General features: G+C 37.0%; 1 protein-coding gene across 3 annotated transcripts in view; it reads left to right on the forward strand.

Moving 5' to 3' along the window:
• Positions 1 to 484: 484 nt before the first annotated feature.
• Positions 485 to 23,333, forward strand: part of LOC150094721 (uncharacterized) — a 31,980-nt gene continuing 9,131 nt past the window's right edge. Inside the window, exons 1-3 of one of the 3 annotated variants that reach the window (XM_090410993.1) lie at positions 485 to 599; positions 9,006 to 9,081; positions 19,269 to 19,505. In XM_090410993.1, the coding sequence (XP_090267119.1) occupies positions 570 to 599; positions 9,006 to 9,081; positions 19,269 to 19,505 (343 nt within the window). In that variant the 5' untranslated portion in view covers positions 485 to 569. Of the gene's footprint in view, positions 600 to 770; positions 1,055 to 9,005; positions 9,082 to 19,268; positions 19,506 to 23,333 lie in introns of those variants that run through there. The other 2 variants (XM_090410994.1, XM_090410992.1) reach the window with 2 other exon arrangements.

A 23,333-nucleotide genomic window follows, 5' to 3' on the forward strand; every position in this document is an offset into this window, starting at 1 on the left:
GTTAATTCTAAAATACAGTCTCTAGAGCTCAGGTCCAACTATTGTAATACTACAGTGAATTTTCCTCACAATTGCTTTAAGTGCTGCTAGTTGTGAGAGGAGTTTTTCTAAAGAAAATTTATTATGAATTACCTATAAAAAATAAATAAATAATAAAATAAATAAATCATCAACCGCCTTTTATTTCCCTTATAGGGAGTAGACGAGGCCTTTATACCCTATCTAGCTTTTGGAGACTGGGTGGGCAGTTCAGTCTCCATCGGTAGCCAATCAGAGATAGCTGGCCCATGTCTATCATTAATTAGCAGCCACTGATGATGTGCGTGGCAAACAAGTGCTGCCATCTCTTGGTACCTCACCCTAATGTTACTGTCTGAAATAATGTGAGTAGTACGGTCGATTTTCTTGAGTTTACTGGACGAAAAACCGAGTTTCCGGTTTTTCGTCCAGTAAACAGAGATCGACTAACTCTGGAACTGGTCGAGGAAAGGCTTAGAAAAAGTTCTTCCAGTCGGCGACCAGGCGCAGAGGACGCAAGCGAACTACATACTGAGAAATAAACTTCGACAATGTCATCGACGATTTTGCTAACAAAAAAAGTAAGAAAAATAATATTTTAGAACGTTGAAATTAAAGTTTTACTTCAAAAATAAACATAGTGTTTTAATTTATTTCCCTATACGTCGTTTTGACTTTTTGTAGTATTTTTTGGTGTGTATTGAGAGGGGCGACAAACTCAAGGATCACCCCAGGCGGCAAAAGCTCCAGCTACACCAATGCTCAACCGCTAGAGAGCTTATTCATCAAAATTGTCAAAGCAATGTCTGCTGTATCTCGTCTGACCTTTCAGTTAATGTTGCTGTTGTGCAGATTTTAAAGTGTGCTTTGTGTCATAATGTTTTAAAACTATTAATCGTCGCGTTCTTTCAAAAAAAGAAAATGGCAATGATTATAATGTTTCTCAGTAGTGTACGAGAAGGTCGTATGGCACCAAGAATAGCAACGTTCATGAAAAAAAAATTAGAAGAAAGGAAACTTCAAGTTACAGTATTTGGTATGTATTTTCCTCGGGATTGGTTGGTTATTTTGGATTTAGGGAAGAAACAACTAGGGTCATGAAGCCAGCACGTTTTGTATGTATGTGTAAGTTTGCGTGCGTTCTGTCTGATTTGACTTTTTTGTGGGATGAAAAACCGAGTTTCCAGAAGGGAAAAACATATTCACATCCGTATGAAACCGGAAAATTCATCTTCAGTTGTTCTGGAGAACCCTATATATATATATATATATATATATATATATATATATATATATATGACATTCTCGGAGAAAATAACAGGTCGTGTCACAAAATATCAAATGTGGAGATAACTGTTTCTTAAGCGAAGACACGAAGTGACCTCGCATGTTCCGCTGGTTAGTAGTATATGAGTAAATAGCATAGAAAGTATTCAGATAAGACGAAGATAGTTACGTGTTTCTGTCTTCCAACCCAGATATCTTAGAATGGTGACTATACAGGATAGCACGTCATCCCCCCCCCCACCACCACCACCACTCACACATTCCTTCATATATGCTTTTTTGAAAATCGAAGATGTATTATTAATTTTATTTTTGATGCTAGTACAGCAACAGAGCTACATTAGATGCAGTATGATTTTAATTATAAGCAGGGAAGCAAAAAATTGAAGGTGTTAAATAATGCATAATGTAAAAAATTTCATTATAATTTCATTTTAAACTTCATTTTTTTCAAAATTTATTCCAGTCTATTTGTGTGAAATGGGATATAAACATCTCATAATCTGAACTAAGTATGATATGCAGGAAATGCAGTTTACTACTAGTAGTATAAGCTGTAGGCAAGAAGGTTGACTTGGTATGGTAAGGAAGGCCAAGCTAATTATGAGAGAAATCTAGCTGACCAGGGCTAGACGAAGTGTTTTAGCTAGTTCTGTAGTGCTTTAGTGCCACATAGCTAAAGAACCCTAATGAATTATTATTTATTAGGCAAGTAAAAGGAGGAATGACTCTGGAAAAATGACTTTAAAAAGTGATGATAGTGGAGAGCTAACAGAACCAAACAAAATAGCTGAATTACTGAGTGAGCATTTTGCAGGGGTGTACCATTTAGGTGGTTACATTGAAATTCCAGATGTAACATTGACTGATAGGAGAATAGAGATTGAAGAAATGGAGATGCTTAAAATATTGCAGAACCTCAATACAAACACAGCCATGGGATTAGATGGCATATTGGCCAATCTAATCCCATGGTGTATTACAAGAATGTGCTAGGGAATTATCACCTCCTGTGACCAAGCTGTTTAATTTAAGCCACAGTAGTGGGAAGGTGCCATTGGAGTGGAAAGAGAGCAAAATAGTCTCATTGCATAAAGAATGTTTCAAGACAGAAGTAGCAAATTATAGATCAATCAGCATCTCAGGAGTGGTGGTTAAAGTATTGGAGAAATTGGTGAAAGATAGAATTTAGGACTGGGTGGAGATAGGAATATGATACTCCATAAGGGACAACACTGTTTTGTGAAGGGTAGGTCTTGCCTTAGTAATGTGCTTGCTTTTTATAATCAAGTGAAAGTGGAGTTGGATAAGGGAAATGGCCACTCGGTGATATTGCTAGACTTTCCAAAAAAATTTGACAAGATTCCACATACATACGTAAATTGGAGCAAATAGGGATGGATATAAATCTGGTGATTTGGATTGAAGGGTGTCTGATGGACAAATATCAGGGTGGTTGAGTCCAGGAGAAGGCAGGTGACCAGTGGTGTACCACAGTGCTCAGTAATCAGTCCTTTGTTGTTTAATTTGTATTTTCAGTGATATAGGAAATGATTTGACAGGTGATATTGTGGCAGTCTCAAGTAGAGTGATGTGGGCAAATATCAGAATGGGGAATTGGACAATGAGACTTATTTGTGCCTATGGTCCCACAGAAGGTTCTACTAAGAAGTGGAGAAATTTTCTGATGCTTTAGAGAAAGCAACTAACACAATGAAAAAGGAAAAGTTGGTCTGTTGGATTTCTGCTCAGGACATGGACTAGTTATTACTAACACCATGTTCCAACATAAAAATGTGCACAAATTCACATGGAGAGAAGAGGCAAGGAATAAGAAAAGTCTCATTGACTATGTTATTGTTAATAGTGATGTTTTCTCCTTGGTGCAGGACACCAGAGTGTACAGAGGATTTGAAATTGGAAGCGATCACTATTTAGTCTTGAACAGGATAAAATTGAATTTCATATTGAAAAGAATAACATGTAAGAAAGTTTTAAAGTGAATAAAAGTTGAGCAGCTCTCAGAAGTGAACTGTACACTAAAATACACAAAGATTATTGGAAAAAAAAATGAAAGAGTTTGAGAACAGGAACCAAACCTTGGAGATTCAGTGGCAAGCCTTGAAGAAAACCCTGATTGATTCAGCCAGAGAGGCATGTGGTGAGGTTGTCTGCAGGGATAGAAAAATCAGAACTCCATGGTGGACACAGGAAGTTGAAGAAGCAGAGAAAGAAAAGAAGAAAGCATATCAAAAGTTGCTGGCAAATAAGTCAGCTTTTACTCTTACAGAATACAGAGACAAATGTAAGAAAGCTAAACAGTGTGTAAAACTAGCTAAACAAAAGTCATGGGAGGACTTTGGCAAGAACAGAAAATAAATATCAAGAAGGTGGTAAGATATTCTGGAGGTTGTTGAAGAAGCTTAGAAATGGAGGAAAGAGTACTGTAAAAAGGAGTTAGAGATGATAAAGGTGTCATGAAAACAGGAGAAAAAGATATCCATGGAGTAATTACTTCGAAAAATTGCTAAATGTAACAAGCAGTGATAGCACAGTGATAAAAAACACTCAACAGGCATACAGTCAGGAATACATATCCATCCTTGAAGTAGAAAAAGCCATCAAAGGCTTGAAATGTGGAAAGGCAGCAGGAGTAGATGATATTTGACCAGAAATGCTGAAGTATGGTGGTATAAAAGTCTTACAGTGGCTGCACTGCATAGTTCAGAAGGCATGGACAGAGGGACGAATTCCCAATGATTGGAGTAGAGCTCTCATACTACCCATATATAAAAAGGGAAATAAAACTGAATGTGAGAATTTCAGAGGTTCCCTACTGAGTGTTCCTGGCAAGATCTATGCAAGTATACTTGAGAAACGGTTGAGAAGAATTGTGGAAGAAAAGCTGGGTGAAGAACAAGCTGGATTCAGGCAAAATAGAGGCTGTCAGGATCAGATCTTCACTTTACGACAAATAGTTGAGAAAGCATGGGAATATAACAAAGATCTGTATTTAAGTTTTGTCGATCTGGAAAAGGCATATGACAAGGTGCCAAGAGAGAAGCTATTCTCTCTTGGCAAGAGAGAAGCTAATATGCTACAGTTATATGGTGTCAATGGGGCATTATATCAAGCAATTACTTAGTCTTGATTTGAGTTGCAAGTCAGCAGTTAGAATTGAAGGAAGTACAGGAAGATGGTTTAATGTTAAATCTGGTGTGAGACAAGGATGTACATTATCCCCTCTGTTATTCATTATATATATATGGATCACATTATGAAGGAAAGTGGTATTAAGCATGATATCAGAATGGGAGATGTTAATGTATGCTCTTTGCTTTATGCGGATGATGTTATACTTCTAAATAAATCCGCTACAAGTCTGCAAGATTCCCTGACTAAATTGAATAACTGTTGTAATTGATATGGTATGAAGGTCAGCAATAACAAGACAAAGACAATGAAAATAGGCAGAATCATTGAAAATGTCAACTGTGTCGTGAATGGAGAAACTGTGGAACAAGTAAAACATTTCAGCTACTTAGGCCGGATTTTTAGTGAAGATGGTAAATTAAATATGGAAATAGACTCAACAAAGCTGGTATGGTAGGAATTCAATGGAATAAATTCATATGGAATAAGAGAGAATTTAGTCAGAACACTAAATTAGCTGTATACAAGACAGTGTTCAAACCAGTTTTAACTTATGGATCTGAGAGCTGGGTCAGAAATAAAACACTTGACCAAAGACTAGAGACCCTCAGATATGAGAGTCCTGAGAAAGATTAGAGGCGTGACCAGATGGCATCAATAGCAATATCATATTTAAAATGAGGATATTAGGAAAGAACTTGACATTGTCCGCATCCAGGAATGCGTTAGCAGAGCTAATCTCAGGTGGTATGGTGACTTAAACAGAATGGGAGAGGAAAGATTAGCAAAGCAAGTGTTCTCTGCCAGGTTGGCAGGAAAACGACCCAGTGGAAGACCAAGATATAGGTGGATTGATACGGTACAAAGCGCCTTAGACGATAGAAATATAAGATCTGATAATGTTGGAGTCTTGACAAGTAACAGACTGATTTGGAGGAAAATTGTAAATAGGAAGTTAGTAATGATGTAAATTTTCATGTAGTAACTATCATATCCTGTACGTCTTTTTAGGGTACGTGTCAGGAATTTGATGATGATGATAATGATAATGTTGATTGCTGTGATGCTAAACTTGGGAAGAGCAATGGTAAATGAAGGTGATACAGAGATCCTGCAGATGACTTAAACAGACTAACAGCAGTGGTGAGCTATGGAAATTTTAACAAAGGGCTTGCATCGTCGAGAAAAAAAAAGGCTAACTTAGCCCTTATAATACTTATATTGCGACTTTGTAGAGCTTCTGACAGATATGATAATTCTTGTAGGATATGAATCATTAATGCTAGATCTTTTAAAAATTCCAAATTGAGAAGTCGGTTTTAAAAGTCCTTATATTAATAGTTTGATGCAAAATGCTTGCATAAAGCTAGGTAATTTCTCCACACAGCAAGAGCCGTTCGTAAACTGCAAGCTGCCCATCGTGGTCCAAACACATGGCTGGTCTTTAAAATTTCGATACCAAGGTCTTTTGCAATCGTATTTAATTCTCGTTGAGTTTTTGGTGATTGATGATAAAAAGCATATAATTTATCCATAAATATTTCAAAATGATTTATTTCTGTAATGTTTTTTTATCGATGAGCTACACGATGCCAAATCACAATGTTGGGAAATCTTTTTAGAAGTTTGATTGTAACACCTGATTTCTTTCCTAACATTACACTAGCTCCATCAGAACAAAATGCAATGAGATGATTTTTTTTAAATAGTTATCTGAAAATCCATATGAATTTAAAGTAGCAATTATAGTAGCATGTATACATTCCATGGTGGTATTTTCTAGTTCTACAAGATTATTAAACAGGAAGAACAGAGTGCTCGCAAATTGGAGAAAAATTTAACAAAGGGCTCGTGTGAACCCCTTATAGCTCACCACTGACTAACAGTATGTACAAAGATAAATCGCTTCCAATTTAATGTGATCAAGTGTAAGGTACTATATTGATGGAACTGGAAACTGATGAGGCTAGGGATTGTGGACAGGGAGTTGAAGTTTAAAGGCATATTGTGAAGGTAACCAAAACAGCACATCAGATTACATGGTTATTGAAGAAAACACAAGCAGGGATATAGAGGTTATTGTTCTCCTATAGGCTTTAATAAGGCCACATCTGGACTGCTGTGCACAGATCTGGATTCTCGGATTCTGTTGTGATGAAGTTGTGGAGAGGATCCAGAGGTGAGTGACAAAGATTCTGGTAGGTCTGTGGAATGCTCCTATGAGAATAGATTGACAGTCTGTAGGCATCAAAAATTAGCTGATAGATGAAAAAAAGTGGCAACTTGATGGAAATATTTAAATTATTGAAGGGGGGGGTTATAGGATAAATGCTGAAGACCTTTCAGTACAGACAAGAAGGGAGAGAACAAGGTGTCGCTAGTGGAAATTGTATAAGAGAGTGTTTAGCAAGGATGTTAAGACTAGGTTTTTGCTTGGAGGTGGTGAGTGGGTTGCCAGAAGTAGTTGTGGGTGCTTCATCGGTGAATGAATTTAAGGAGTATGATAGGAATTGTGAATGATAGCTAGTGTGTGAATAAATGGATATTCAACAATGAGTCATTCTTGGAGAAACCCGTATAATAATAATATTATTATTATTCTGGGATACTGCATGAAGTCCTTAGACTCATCAAGGGAGGCCCTAAACATCATGACAAGCACTATCCAATATTTGCACAGTATCTATCATATTTTGTTTGAACTCATTCACACTGATGGCACTCACAACAGATTCTGACAACCCATTTCAATTATTTACCACTCCAAGCAAAACATATAGGCCTGACAACCCTGCTAACAATACTCTTGCTCAGTTTCCAAGAATGGCCCCTAGTTCTCCCACCACCAGACCTGTTCTGAAATATCCTGTGTATTAATCTTGTAAAAATCTTTCAGTAATTTGTTTCTCAATCATACCACCATTTTTCCACCTGTTGACTAATTTCTGTAACCTACAAATCTTTAACCTGTCCTCATAAGGTACATTCCATAGACCTGCTACCATTTTAGTCACTCATCTCTGGATCCTCTCCGCTTTCTCCTCATCCTGAAGAAACTCAGGTGACTAAATCTTTACAAAGTAGTAGTAAAGATTGAAGTCTTACTGAGGCTTTAAAGAGGTATAATAGCCTGCTAACTATTGTCTCTGCTTGTCAGCACATTCTTCAGTAACCAAGTAATCAGATGAGTTGCTTTAGCCACTTTTGCAATATGTCCTCTAAACTTGAATTCCCTATCCAGTAACATCCCCAGATCCCTGGCTTCATCAGTTTCGTAGAATATAGTTCCATCAGTATGGTACACAGCTGGTAATCTTTTCATCCCAAAATGCATAACCTTATACTTTGCCACATATCAGTTCTCCTTTGCCCAGACTGCCAGTCTATTCAAATCATCCTGCAAAATTTTAATATCATCTTTACACAGTAGAAAAATAATCTACTAACTGTTGAAAGTTTATTTTTCACTTGTTTAGACTATAATAAATTTAGTTTAATCCTTTATCCAAGTGTGAGCAAACAAAGTTTGCGCCTGAAAATATCTTCAGGACTGGGGTAAGGTAGTACAACACCGGGCAACTCGTAGCAAAGGTGGACCAAGCTAACATCACTCCTATCTCAGTATCTCCCATAATGCAAAACACACCTGCTTGTGGATATGTATAATGTTATGCATTAAGGGAAGGGCCACTACCTAGACTAGTTTCGACCTTTATTGAGGTCTTTTCAGTGGGAGCCAGGCCTGGAAGTGTAGATACCAGGCAGAAGCAATAGCGAGATCATCTTTACCTATAGGAGTTGCCAAAAGGTGTGCCACCTTTTTATTAAATTACTCTGGATTTAGAGAAAGATGTTGAAAGTTTATTTTTCACTTGGTTAGACTATAACCAAGTGAAAAATAAACTTTCAACATTTCTGAACTCTAGAAGACTAAAATCCAGAAGACCTGCCATAAAAACCGCCCGTAATCTTCTTATCCAGAATGACAGTATGGTGAGTAGGTGGGATGTATTGTGGTCCCAAGCAGTATCACCTGAAGTTCGCAATCACATAAACATCTTCCAAAAAGGAAGATGTTTATGTGATTTACAGGCCATGGTGTATGTGGAACTGAGACCCAAACCATTTACCATATAGTACAGGAATGCGAACTGACAGCATATCCAGGTGACTTTAAGGATATCTTTGACCTATCCCCAGAGGTGATCAACTGGATCAAAAACCTAAATGTTAAAATATGACTAATCTTCTATCTGATGCTGTCATAAATTTCATATTTGTATTTGCCTGAATGTAGATTTTTTATTTATTTATTTTATTTATTTTTTAATCATATGTGTGTATCTTATCTATACTCACGTGTGTTATATCTTATTGTCTTTTAACCATGTGTATATAAGCCATACGATAAATAAATAAATATGGGGGATGCAGTATCCCAAAAGTGAAAGGTCCCAAGTGGTGTTCCACAAGGGAGCCATTGTTGTTCAGTTTGTATGTTAATGATATTGAGATGGGTTTAAATAGTGATATGCAACTCTTTGCAGATCATGCAAAACTGGAGAGAGCAATGCAAAGTCAAGTGGATGCAAGAGGACTTCAATAAATTGCATGAATGGTCAGGTAAGCGGAACTGTCAGTTCAATGTTTCAAAGTGTAAGGTTTTGAGATTTGGTAAGCAACGATGGGATGCAAAGTATACACTTAGTGGGGAACCTTTAACGGAAGTAGACAAGATGAGAGATCTAGGAGTGATGGTGGACAAAGATCTGAAAAGATGTCACATTGGATAATGGCAATGATGCAGAGGGAGCTGCATCATTGCCATTATTGCCTGACATGCAGAAATAGAGGTTATGATGCCATTGTATAAGGCCTTGATCAGGCCTCATATGGATTATTGTGCACAGATTTGGTCACCGGGTTTTTGTGATGATGAGGATATGTTGGAAAGGGTCCAGAGAAGATTCACAAAGTTGGTCAGTGGTCTTTAGAATGTAGAGTACAAGGACAGATTGAGAGAATGTAAGTTGCAGAGCCTCATGAATAGGAGGAAGAGGGAGGGGGGTATGATTGAGACATATATGCTAGTCAGGGGTTGTTATTAGTTCAACATGAAGAGATTTTTCAAAGAACGGGACAGAGGAGTAGAACAAGAGGCCATTGTTGGAAAATGTATAAGGAGGGTGTGAGCAGAGGACTGAGGAGTAGGTTCTTTGCATGGAGAGTGGTTGCATTGGAATGCATTGCCTGAGTATGTTATGGGTGTAGACACATTGAATCAGTTTAAACCATTGGTCTTTTTTGTTTCAAACCCCAACTCAACATCACAAGAGTTAAAGATCGGTACTATCAACGTAAGAAGCCTGAATGGCAAAGAAATGGAGCTAGTTGAGGAATTAGATAAGTACCAGATTGACATAATAGGGGTGACTGAAACAAAAAAGACCAAAACTGGTGAGATCTTTCTGAGAAATAAATACAAAATGTTATATTCAGGCAATGACAATCAAGGAAAAGAAGGAGTAGCCATAGTATTCAACACAAAATACGAGGCTAATCTTCTTGAATGGCAGTCAGTCTCAAGTAGAGTAATGTGAGCAAATATGAGAATGGGGAACTGGACAATGAGACTTATTTGTGCCTATGGTCCCACAGAAGGTTCTACTAAGGTAGAAGTGGAGGAATTTTTTGAGGCTTAAGAAAAAGCAACTGACACAATGAAAAAGGAAAAGTTGGTCCTTGTTGGGGATCTAAATAGCAGAGTAGGAAATGATTGTGAGACATATAAAAATATTTTGGGAAAATTTGGAGAAAAGAGCAAAGCTAATAATAATGGCAAATATCTGTTGGATTTCTGTTCAGGACATGGACTGGTTATTACTAACACCATGTTCCAACATAAAAATGTGCACAAATTCACATGGAGAGAAGAGGCAAGGAATAAGAAAAGTCTCATTGACTCTGTTATTGTTGATAGTGATGTTTTCTCCCTGGTGCAGGACACCAGAGTGTACAGAGGATTTGAAATTGGAAGTGATCCCTATTTAGTCTTGAGCAGGATAAAATTGAATTTCATATTGAAAAGAATAACATGTAAGAAAGTTTTAAAGCGAATAAAAGTTGAGCAGCTAAAATACAGACAGATTATTGAAAAGAAAATGAAAGAGTTTCAGAACAGGAATGAAACCTTGGAGATTCAGTGGCAAACTCTGAAGAAAACATTGATTGATTCTGCAAGAGAGGCATGTGGTGAGGTTGTGTGCAAGGATAAAAAAAAATCAGAACTCCCTGGTGGACACATGAAGTTAAAGAGGCAGTGAAGGAAAAGAAGAAAGCATATCAAAAGTACCTGGCAAATAAGTCAGCTTTTACTCTTACAGAATACAGACACAAATGTAAGAAAGCTAAACAGTGTGTAAAACTAGCTAAACAAAAGTCATGGGAGGACTTTGGCAAGAAATAGAAAATAAATATCAAGAAGGTGGCAAAATATTCTGGAGGTTGTGGAAGAAGCTTAGGAATGGAGGAAAGAGTGCTGTAAAAGGAGTTAGAGATAATAAAGGTGACATGAAAACAAGAGAAAAAGATATCCTTGAAGTATGGAGTAATTACTTTGAAAAACTGCTAAATGAAACAAGCAGTGATGACAGCACAGTGATAAAAAAAAACACTGACCAGGCGTGCAGTCAGGAATACATATCCATACTTGAAGTAGAAAAAGCCACCAAAGGCTTGAAATGTGGAAAGGCAGCAGGAGTAGATGATATTCGACCAGAGATGCTGAAGTATGGTGGTATAAAAGTCTTACAGTGGCTGCACTGCATAGTTCAGAAATCCTCGACTGAGGGACGAATTCCCGATGATTGGAGTAGAGCTCTCATAGTACCCATATATAAAAAGGGAAATAAAACTGAATGTGAGAATTACAGAGGTATTTCCCTACTGAGTGTTCCTGGCAAGATCTATGCAAGTATACTTGAGAAACGGTTGAGAAGAATTGTGGAAGAAAAGCTTGGTGAAGAACAAGTTGGATTCAGGCCAAATAGAGGCTGTCAGGATCAGATCTTCACTTTACAACAAATAGTCGAGAAAGCATGGGAATACAACAAAGATCTGTATTTAAGTTTTGTCGATTTGGAAAAGGCATATGACAAGGTGCCAAGAGAGAAGCTATTCAATACGCTGCAGTTATATGGTGTCAATGGGGCATTATATCAAGCAATACTTAGTCTTTATTTGAGTTGTGAGTCAGCAGTTAGAATTGAAGGAAGTACAGGAAGATGGTTTAATGTTAAATCTGGTGTGAGACAAGGATGTACATTATCCCCTCTGTTATTCATTATCTATATGGATCACATTATGAAGGAAAGTGGGATTAAACCTGATATCAAAATTGGAGATGTTAATGTCATCTCTTTTCTTTATGCGGATGATGTTATACTTCTAAATAAATCCGCTACAAGTCTGCAAGATTCTCTGACTAAATTGAATAGCTGTTGTAATAGATATGGTATGAAGGTCAGCAATAAAAAGACAAAGACAATGAAAATAGGCAGAATCATTGAAAATGTCAACTGCATTGTGAATGGAGAATCTGTGGAACAAGTAAAACATTTCAGTTACTTAGGCATGATTTTTACTGAAGATGGTAAATTAAATATAGAAATAGACAACAGAATCAGCAAAGCTGGTATGGTGGGAAGTCAATTGAATAAATTCATATGGAATAAGAGAGAAATTAGTCGGAACACTAAATTAGCTGTATACAAGACAGTGTTCAAACCAGTTTTAACTTATGGATCTGAGAGCTGGGTCAGAAGTAAAACACTTGACCAAAGACTAGAGACCGCAGATATGTGAGTCCTGAGAAAGATTAGAGGCCTGAACAGATGGCATCAATGGCAATATCATATTAAAAATGAGGATATTAGGAAAGAACTTGACATTGTCAGCATCCAGGAATGCGTTAGCAGAGCTAATCTCAGGTGGTATGGTCACTTAAATAGAATGGGAGAGGAAAGATTAGCAAAACAAGTGTTCTCTGCCAGGTTGGCAGGAAAATGACCCAGTGGAAGACCAAGATATAGGTGGATTGATACGGTACAAAGTGTCTTAGACGATAGAAATATAAGATCTGATAATGTTGGAGTCTTGACAAGTAACAGACTTATTTGGAGGAAAATTGTAGATAGGAAGTTAGTAATGATGTAAATTTTTCATGTAGTACTGTCTTATCCTGTACACCCACTTGAGGGTATATGGCAGGAATTTGATGATGATGATGATGACATAATCTCCCATAAGACTAATGCATTTATTCCAGCAATGCTCCAGTGCCCCCCCTGTAGTGGTTCTCAGTAAGATCTGCAAAATACGCCTCTACAATTGCAATCACCTCTTGATTTGAAGAAAAATGCTGACCAGCAAGGAAGAGTTTTAGTTTTGGGAAGAGATAGAAGTCAGAGGGAGCACAAAATCAGTTTTATTCTTGTTAAAACACTCCAAGCACTGTTCAGAGATTTTTATGTTGGTGTGTTTTTGATCTGCTTTTAGCAAGCACAGCACCCATCTTGCGCAAAGCTTTTTCATTTGTAATTCTTGATACAAAATATATCATACATGTTCTTTTGAAATGCCTATAGTCTCAGCAATTTCTCTCACTTTGACTCGCTGGTCATCCAATACCATATTGTGCACTTGATCAATGGTTTCTGGTGTTACACATTTTGGACGTCCTTCATGTGGGTCATCTTCAAGGCTGGTACGGCCACGTTTAAACTCGGCAGCGCATTTCTTAATTGTCGAAAACGAAGGAGAAGAGTGCCCATAAACTTTTATTAACTTTGAATGAATTTCTTTTGGCATTAAACCTTCTTTTACAAAGAATTTTATAACCATACGATACTCAATTTTATCCATTTCAAGGGATACAGATAACACTTTTGCTTCAGACAGCTGTATATAAAACAAACTACTTAATAGAATGATTTAATGACTTGCAATTTCACATGGATGCTTATGACAGATGTACCAACTTAGAAAAAAAAATCTTGCCGATAGTGTTGCCATCTATGGTCAAGCCGAGAACTTTTTAGGCCACCTTCGTACAGATATGTTACTGGTTGTAAAACCGGCAGCTTATATGTCATTTTTAACTTTCACATTCTCAGCATCTTTTGCTAATGCCATCCATTTATCCATTACTTTCTTATGAATTATGCTGATTGGGAAGGTTGAAATCATGCAATTGGATTTGAGAGTATATGAACAGGACTGTTTCCATATGTATGCCTGTTCATTCCTCATTTCAAGAAGAAAGGGATTATTATGGAATTATAAGTAAAGTGATTATAATAGACTTAAGAGCAAACTAGGAGCTACGATGGGTTAAAGAACTTGAAACCAAAGAGATGAATAATGCTTTAGAGCAAGTTAAGCAATATTTTGCCAATAGCAGTGATAAAATGCTTACCTGTGGTGAGAAGGCTAAATTAATTTGAAGAAATGGACGAGTGTTAAGTTCTGAATTAAACAAAAATTAAATTAATTTACATTTCCTTCAGACTTAACATGGACTTGCAATTTTGAATCAATTATTGATGTATCAGAATATACTGAACTCTTGTAAAAATTCACTAAAATGTTACTAAGCTGAGAATCCTTCATTTAATATGTGATATTATAAAGTGTTGTGAAATGCTAAACTGCTTAAGTGTAAGTACTTATAAATTGCTGGGAGAAAGAGATAATCCGATTAAATATGGGAGGTGGTTAAGAACTGTTTGCAGGAGGCAATGGTTGACTGTATACCAAGAGTCCGAATAATAAATCAAGTAGGGGTTAAATGGATGAATAACACCATTAAGCTTGAGCTGCAAAAAAAGAAACAATTGTGGAGGGAATTTAAGGAGAAGGGTGACCATCAGGCACAGGAACAGTATAAAGCTCAGGCCAGGATGGTAACAAGGGTGGTAAGAAAAGCAAAAGCAGATTACGAAAGAAAACTGGCCACGCAGGCTAAAGAGAATCCCAAACAGTTTTTTCAATATGTTGCAAGTAAAAGGAGAAATGCTCATGGTAGAATGATCTTAAAAAATGCTGAGGGTAGGGAGGTTACTGAATCAGTCGATATTGTGGAATTACTGAGCGAGCACTTTGCAAGAGTATATCATCCAGGTGGTGACTTTGCAGGAATGGAAGAACCAACAGCTTATACTGGAATTGTGATGAATGAAGTAGAGGTAACTAGTCTATTACAGAACCTCAATGTCAATACATCTGTGGGATTGGATGGTATACCAGCTCGTGTCGTACGTGAAGCGGCCAAAGAATTGTCAGTGCCCTTGACCATTTTGTTTAATTTGAGCCTCAGGACTGGGCCAGTCCCAAGGGGGTGAAACGAGAGGAAAATAGTTCCACTGCACAAAGGTGGTTCCAAGGCTGCTGTTGAAAATTACTGGCCAATCAGCATAACAGGAATCATTATCAAGGTCTTAGAGAAAATAGTCAAGAGCAAAATACAAGATTGGATAGAAGAAAATGGGATACTGTATCGGGGACAGCATGGTTTTGTGAAGGGTAGGTCATGCCTCAGTAACTTGCTCACGTATTATAACACAGTGACGGCTGAACTGGATAAGGGTAATGGGTTTACAGTGATTCTACTGGACCTTGCTAAGGCCTTTGACAGGATACCACATGGAATTCTAATCAGTAAATTGCAGCATATGGGAATGGATATAGGGTTGGTGAGATGGATAGGAGGGTGGTTGACGGAGAGATATCAGAGAGTGGTTTACTCGGGAGTAGAGTCCACAAGATGGCCTGTGACTAGTGGTGTGCCACAAGGATCTGTTCTTGGACCACTGCTGTTTAATTTGTTCATAAATGATATAGGAAAGGATCTGAGAGGAACAGTTCATTTGTTTGCGGATGATGCGAAGTTGGGTAGGGCAATAGTGAATGCAGATGACGTCAAAATTTTGCAGGATGATTTGGATAGATTGGAGGTCTGAGCTAAGGAGAATGGATGTCAGTTTAATGTGGCAAAATGTAAGGTTATGCATTTTGGGGTGAAAAGATTGGCGGCAGTTTACTGCATTGGTGGAACCCTGCTCCAGGAAATTGATGAGGCACGAGATTTAGGAGTGTTGGTGGATAAGGAATTGAAATTTAGGGGACACATTGCAAAAGTGGCCAAATCAGCTCATCAAATCACTTGGTTGCTGAAGAATACGTTGACAAGCAGAGACAAGCAGGTTATTGTTCCTCTGTATCGAGCCTTGATAAGACTCCATCTCGACTACTGTGCTCAGATTTGGTCACCTAGGTTTCTTCTTGATGGGGAGGAGGTGGAGAGGATCCAGTGGCGAGTGACCAAGATGATAGCAGGTCTGTGGAATGAACCGTATGAGAACAGGTTGAGGATTTGTTGGTTGCAAAAATTGGTTGATAGGCGGAGGAGGGGAGATATGATTGAGACATTCAAATTACTGAAGGGTTTCTATAAAATTAATTCAGAAGATATTTTTGAGAACAGGGCTGGTTGTGGGAGGACTAGGGGGACATCCATGGAAACTGGGCAAAAGTGTGGTTAGTAACGGTGTTAGAGCTGGGTTCTTTACTTTTAGAGTAGTGAATGAGTGGAATGCGCTCCCTGAGTCTGTGGTGGATGCTGTGACAGTGAATGAGTTTAAGCGAGGTATGATAGATACTGTATGAATGTCGAATAGTTGTGATGAATATGATTTGGGGCCTCCCTCGATGAGTCTAATGACTCCCTGGAGTTGCCCGTAATAATAGTAATAGTAATAAATAGAAATGTCTTTTAATGATAGAAAAAGTTATGAGGATTTTTGTGAGAAGAAATTGTATAAGAGCACATAAAGCTAGTTTAGAAATTCAGCTAATAATTGTCCTTAGTATTAATGAATAAGTGTGATTTTTCAATTGTAAATTGTAAGCCTAAATTGAAGTTCTTTGTCATGCATGCTAAGATTGATATAGAGAATCTAAGTAATTAGTGCTCATTCATTAGCAATTGCAGATTATTTATTAAGAGTGAATTCTTAGTATGTACAATGTTTTAATTGAATTAAATGTTTTGTTCTTTTTGTTTAACTGATGACTTGCCTGATTTTCTTCTCTGTTGCACTTGCTCATAAATTACGGACCACAGCGGGAGATTAATTTATAGAGAGGCTACGACTGCAAATGTAACTCTTAGTAACATAAGATTGTATGCTAAACTGTGTTCTGGATCCTCGATTCTACACTATCTGTTAATCTAGGATTCGTGGTGGCGCAGTGAAAAATAAATTTTCCCTGAATCCGAAAAATGAATTAGAACCAGTCTGAGACAAAGGAATAGGTATCTGCCATTAGTAATTCCTTTGTCCCACAAACCACTAGCATCGTTCTTGTAAGTATAGATTCGGCCAAGAGAGATATTAAAGTTAAGAGATTTAAGATTGAAGATAAAGTTTTAGTATAATTAAGAATAATCAAGAGGTAAAAATAAGAGAATATAGAAAAAATAAAGAGAAAATAACAAGGATAAATATAAGAGAAGTAAGATCAAGAAGAAAGGGATTAATATGGAATTATAAGCAAAGTGATTATAATAGACTTAAGAGCAAATGAGGAGCTATCATGGATTAAAGAACTTGAAACCAAAGAGATGAATAATGCTTTAGAGCAAGTTGAGCAATATTTTGCCAATAGCAGTGATAAAATGCTTACCTGTGGTGAGAAGAATAAATTAATTTGAAGAAATCAATGAGTATGGTGTGTTGGGGGGGGGGAGATTTAAACAGAAAGACTAATCAAGAAGTGGTTGTGGCAGAGCAATAAAAAAGGGAAGTGTAGATGTTTATAATGTTCAAGCTAGGAAGTAACAAGTTTAGTGAGGAAGGGGAAATTGGAATACAAGAGAAGACTAGTACTATTGGTCAAGAACAGAAAATGATTACAGGAAATTCCTTGCTTGGATGGAGAAGGTGATGGGGTGACCAATGTTGAAGACAATTTAGAACTGCTTAATGATCACTTTATCAGAATATTTCATTTGGCTGGAACATGTTTATTCCTTGAGGAATATGATGGGTTGGGAAATTGCAAGTCAACGAAATATATGGATTTGGAATATTGAGTACTCTGAATTCCAATGGATGAAATTTTGTCCCATGTTTTAATGAAATGTGCTAAGGAAATTGACAGCTATTGACCTGTTGTTTAATGAAAAATCCTATAACTGGTAAAGTCCATAGAGGTGGAAAGAACAGGAAATAGATATATTGATCATCATCATGCATATCAAGGATTTAGGCCTAGCGTGGCCTATTCCAGCCTTAGAAGTCATCGTTGAATCTTTTAAGAGGACGTCCTGGTTTTCTTTTTCCTAATGGCTTGTACTTTAAGGCTTGTTTTGGTAATCTTTCTATTTTCGTTCTTTGAACGTGTTCCATCCATTTATGTTTATATTTTTTAATTTTTTCTCTTACTGATTCTTGTCAATATATTGATATTTATTGATTTTTCCATTGAATAATATTGATATTTCCAGATTTTGCAAATGCATTTGACAGGTTGTTACATGATAAGTTGATTTTTATGTTCAATGAATAATTGGGTTTAGTTTATTAGCTAGTAGATTGGCAGTAGAACAACAGACATATCAAATAGTTATAGGCAAGATGGAGAGCAGCATGAAGGAAAAGGAAGTTGGATTCTCCAAAGATCATTGCAAGATCCATTACTGTTTAGTATTTATATTAATTATATTTTGCATGGATTACATGGAAAATTCAGTTGTTTGCCGGTGATGTGAAGCTGTGAAGTTATTAGAAATAATGGTGAGACCGTTTCAAACTTGGGTATTTAGAGATGGAAGGCTGCATACTTTTGGTGGGACTATATTGTCCCACCAAATTGGAGGAGGCAAGGGATCTTATGATGGCCAGTAGGGAAATGAAGTTCAGAAGATGCATTTTAAAGTTGTTAAACACTACCCAACAGGTAAAGGGACACACTAACCTGCAGTGACACAGATCTATGATTTCATTGTATAGAGAGCCTTGATCAGACCACATCTGGACTACACTTTTGCTCCCCCTCCATGTCCGCCTTTTAGTCCAGATTTCAAGGGAATGAGAAAGCTAGAAAGGGTGTTTGTGTAACTGTTGTATAATGATTATATTATGCAAGGAGTAAAAAATATACTTTATTTAATGAAAACTCTACTAGTTTCATGAGTCAATAAGCTCAAATCAATAGGAAATTAAAGTTGCTATACAAAAGGTTTAAAAACTAGAGATAAACACAAAACATTGGGAATGAAAAGAATATAAAACTAAATAATTAAAAAAAATAAATAAAACTAAATATATGCTTGAAGGAAAGAACTAGTTGTTGCCATCATGTGTACATTATTTACTTTTATTAATTTTTTAATCTTTTATATTCTTTCATTTTGCAGTGCTTTGTGTTTACATTCTCTAGTTTTTAAACCTTTTGTATAACATTTTTAGTCTCCTAATGATGTGAGCCTATCAATTCATGAAACTAATAGTTTTCATTAAATAAAAATACACTTTTTACTTCTCACTTTACCTTGTACTAGCAGTTAGATCTACAAAACCACAGAAATCTCAGACTGAAAGACAAAGATTTTATAGCATGTTGTGATTCACCTTGGGATATAGAGTATGATGAGCCATAATGTTAAAATTTGCAACTTAATTTGCATATAATTGTGGATTGTTATTCAGTTTTGCTTAAATGTAATATTCGAAATCCTTTGTTTATAGATCCAGAAAAAATGGAATTTCCTATACTACGAAAGCCACTCCACTTTCATGGTCCCAATGAAACACCACCAGAATGGCTAGTGAAATATAACCATCAGATTGAAACAGCAGATGGTTACATTGTTTTATCAGCTGAGTACAACCGGTCTATTCCTCCTGCACTGACAAACATGATGAATCATTTTCCACCTGCATCTTACAGATACAAACCCTGTGCCATTATGTGTTATTCTATGGGTAAGTTAATAAATCCTGCATGTTAAAATATTTTATTTGCAAGTATTTGGTGTTTTTCCAATTTAAGTTCAAATATGTATAATGGACAGTCATTAATTTGCAACTACTCCTCACACTTTTACGTAACTTTTAGGGATGGTCTCTCATTCTCCCCCCTCTCACCTTCCACTCTGCATATCAACCATTCTGTATTGTCTGGTAAAATCCCTGCAGTAACTTAAATTTCCTTATCACATTATCTCTTTTCACATTAACTGGAATCTGTTTGAGTAACTGAGCATAATAGTCTATGTAGTGTTACCACTTTTATTTGTTATTGTTACCACTCACACTTATAGTGATGCAGTCACCTCCTTATGTTTTTAAATTAAAGTATAGTGTGGCTTTTTGTCTCAAATTGTGCTGCAGTTGTGCTTTGGTTGGATACAAGTGTCCTTCAGTGGTGGTGTTATTGTTTTAAACTCTGTTGTATATATTGTGTTTTCACTGCTGTTTGTTTCACTACTTGAGCATCTAAAGATGGCGTCCAACAAGAGACGTACGTCAGCGGCTCGTAGGACTTCTATACGAAAGTCTGCCTCTGCATTGGATTTTTCGCAATGGACGTGTTGCAGAAACTGCTATATGTATGCGCTGAAGAATGTGAAGGATCTGTGGACTGTTTGGCTAAATGAGAAGAATGAAAATGTTGACATATGTGAGAAGTGTCGGGATAGGCTGGAGTGGTTAGGAATGGAAGCAGACGTCAGGACTGTAATGGAAGAACTTCGGCAGGAGTTCGTGAAAATGAAATTGGAAGTTCTCAGTAAGGAGTTTCTGGAAATTAAAACTGTTGAATAGAGAAATTAGGACTATGGAGATTACTTTAGCTGAAGTAACTAGAACGGGATTAAGTATGGGAGAGTCTTTGGTGATCGATGAAGTAATAAATAGTACGAGAGTGATTGGGAGTCAACAGAATGAAAGCACGAGGTCTAGAAGAAACGAGATGTCATAAGAGTGAGGGAGTAAGTAAAAGAGCATGGAGTAATGAAACTGGGAGAGTCATACTGAATAATGTAAAAAATGAGGCCGTGAGTGATGCTTGTTTGGACTTGAATGAAGTTATGAGTGGTAAAATATATGGTGATTCTATGATTAAGGGTATGGAAAGTGGTATGCCTGAGGAGTGCTTGGCTGGTGGAACAATAGAGAGAGTGGCTTTAGCAATAAAGAGAGGGCATGATGCAGAAAAGATGATAATTAAGGTGGGTACAAATGATCTGAGTGGTAGTATAAATCAGGTAGCAAAAGATTTAAGAACATTGTTAGATATCATGAAGAAGAAAAGTGTCAATGGGAGGATAGTGTGTGCTGCCTCTTTCTGATAATTATGAGTTAAGTAGACGAGCAATGATAATGAATGATATGATTGCAAGAATGTGCAAAAAAAGAGGTTTGGAATTTGTTGATATCTGGAGTGTGTTTGAAGGCAAAAGACAGCTGTATGCAAGAGATGGGTTGCATCTGAACATGGAAAGTCATAAGTGATTGAAGAAGTTACTGTTTTCTGAACAAGTTGAAGTAATTGGGCAGGGAAACTAAAATTAAAAAGGTTGAATGTAAGAGGGAGAAACTTAAGCAGTAATTTATTTCTTGATCCTTATTCACAGAATAAATTGCAGAATAGAGTGAATAAAAATTGCATGGGATTACTGAAATTAATGATAGGTATATCAGTTCTGAAGCTGGTACAAGAACTAAAGGTAATCTGCAATTTTTGTATACTAATGCAAGAAGCATTCGAAATAAGAGGGAAGAATTTTTGGCATTAGTCAGTGCAATCTCACGAAAAGTTGTAGGCATTAGTGAAACTTGGTTGTCAGCAGAAGATGTGGTCACTGGAATCGAATGTGATGGGTACAGTATTTTCAGGGAGGATAGAGAAGATAGAATGGGGAAGGAGTACTGTTGATGATAGCTGATGAGTTGCAGCCAAAGAAAGTAGTATGTCAAGATGATAGATATGATGATAGTTCATTTGAGGCGGTCTGGTGTGAAATAGTGAACAATGTGACCAAATATACAGTTGGTTGCTGCTATAGGCCAGGGGATACAGGGGGGGGGATATTGAATTAGTACAATGAGTACAGGGTTAGTGATTATTATGGGGAATTTTAATTATGGTTACTTAAATTAAGGGGATATTAAATCCCACATAGTTTTAAAACCGAATAAGAAACTCAAAGATGAAGCTTATTAACTCTTTATACTTAATTAACTTAATGGTTGCACCTGTTTGGAAACTCGTATCACAGAGTATATAAGTTCTTTTCGCTATACACTTTGGTATTAGGTCTAGCTACTCACTGATGAAGCCTCAAAAAAGGCTGAAACTGGTCTGGGTAGTGACCTCCCTCCATAATGTAATAACAGCATACATTTCCTAGGAAATGTGTTTTTACATTATGGAAAATACCTAAGAATAGCGATCTGAACTTTCCCCACCTTTGCAACGAGTCGTCCGGTATTGTACTATGTACTAGGGTTCACTTGCATTAGCTCATGCTAAGTGATCGCCGATACTTTATAGTTTACTATATTCGGCAAGAAACTCTCTGATTCCAATCTTTGAGTTTCTTATTCGGTTTTAAAACTATGTGGGATTTAATATCCCCTTAATTTAAGTAATGTTTTCATTTCCGAAATGAAGCTTATTAGCTCTTTATACTTAAGTAATTTAATTCTGGTGATATCAATTGGAAGGAGGAAATATCACATGGCAAAAAGAAAATAGAATTCATACATCTTCTATGAGATAATTACTTGAAACAGCACATGACTGAAGGGACACGTGGTGTGAGAGTGTTGGACCTGGTCAGAGGATATATGCATAAGCAAGGTGTCCTCGTTACCTCCAATTGGTGATAGTGATCATGTGGTATTGACTTGGGAGGTTGCAAAATTTGTGGATTTCTCTCTTAAGAAGGGGTATATACGGAATTACAGGTTAGGCAATTATAACAAGCTTCAGAGTGAGCTTGCAGCCATCCCATGGCAGAACATATTGCAGGGGAAAGATGTTAGCAGTGCATGGGATAAAATCAGCAGGTATCTGAGGAAGGCAATATGAGATTGTGTCCCCATGGTCAGGAAGACAAACAAGGTAGGCATTAGATGGATGAGTAGCATCAGGCTTGATCTGCAAAAAAAAGAAAATGTTATGGAGAATTTACAAGGAGAAAGGCGATCGGTACCCATGAGCAGCACAAGGCTCAAGCTAGGAAACTTACCAGCATAGTAAGAAAAGCTTAATCAGATTATGAGAAGACCCTAGCCAAGGAGATCAAGGGTAATCCCAAAGACTTCTTCCACTATGTAGCAAGTAAAAGGAAGAATGACTTTGGAAGGATAACTTTAGTGGGTGCTGATGGTATTGAGGTGATAAATTTAGATGTAATAGTAGAGTTACTGAGTGATCACCCAAGTGAGGATATCTCTGTACCTGTAGTAATAACTAATGTGACAATTGAAGTTAAGAAATCAGAGGTACTTAGTATATTGCAAAATTTAAATGCGAACACTGTTGTAGGTTTAGATGGAATATCAGCTCGGATGTTGCATAAAATGTGCAAATTATCAACACCTCTTACTTGGTTATTTAACTTAAGTTTGAACTCTGGTATGGACCTTAGGGAGTGTAAGGAAGGCAAAGTAGTTCCTTTGCATAAAGGTGGCTTTAAAACTGCGGTAGTTAATTACAGGCCAATCACCATTTCGGGAGTGGTGGTAAAAGTATTGGAAAAGTTGGTTAAAGACAAAATTCAAGAATGGGTGGATCAGGAATCT

Source organism: Typopeltis vanoorti, chromosome 21 (assembly GCF_054136105.1).
Source record: "Typopeltis vanoorti isolate ZY-2024b chromosome 21, IOZ_Tvanoo_1.0, whole genome shotgun sequence".
Taxonomy (NCBI): domain Eukaryota; kingdom Metazoa; phylum Arthropoda; class Arachnida; order Uropygi; family Thelyphonidae; genus Typopeltis; species Typopeltis vanoorti.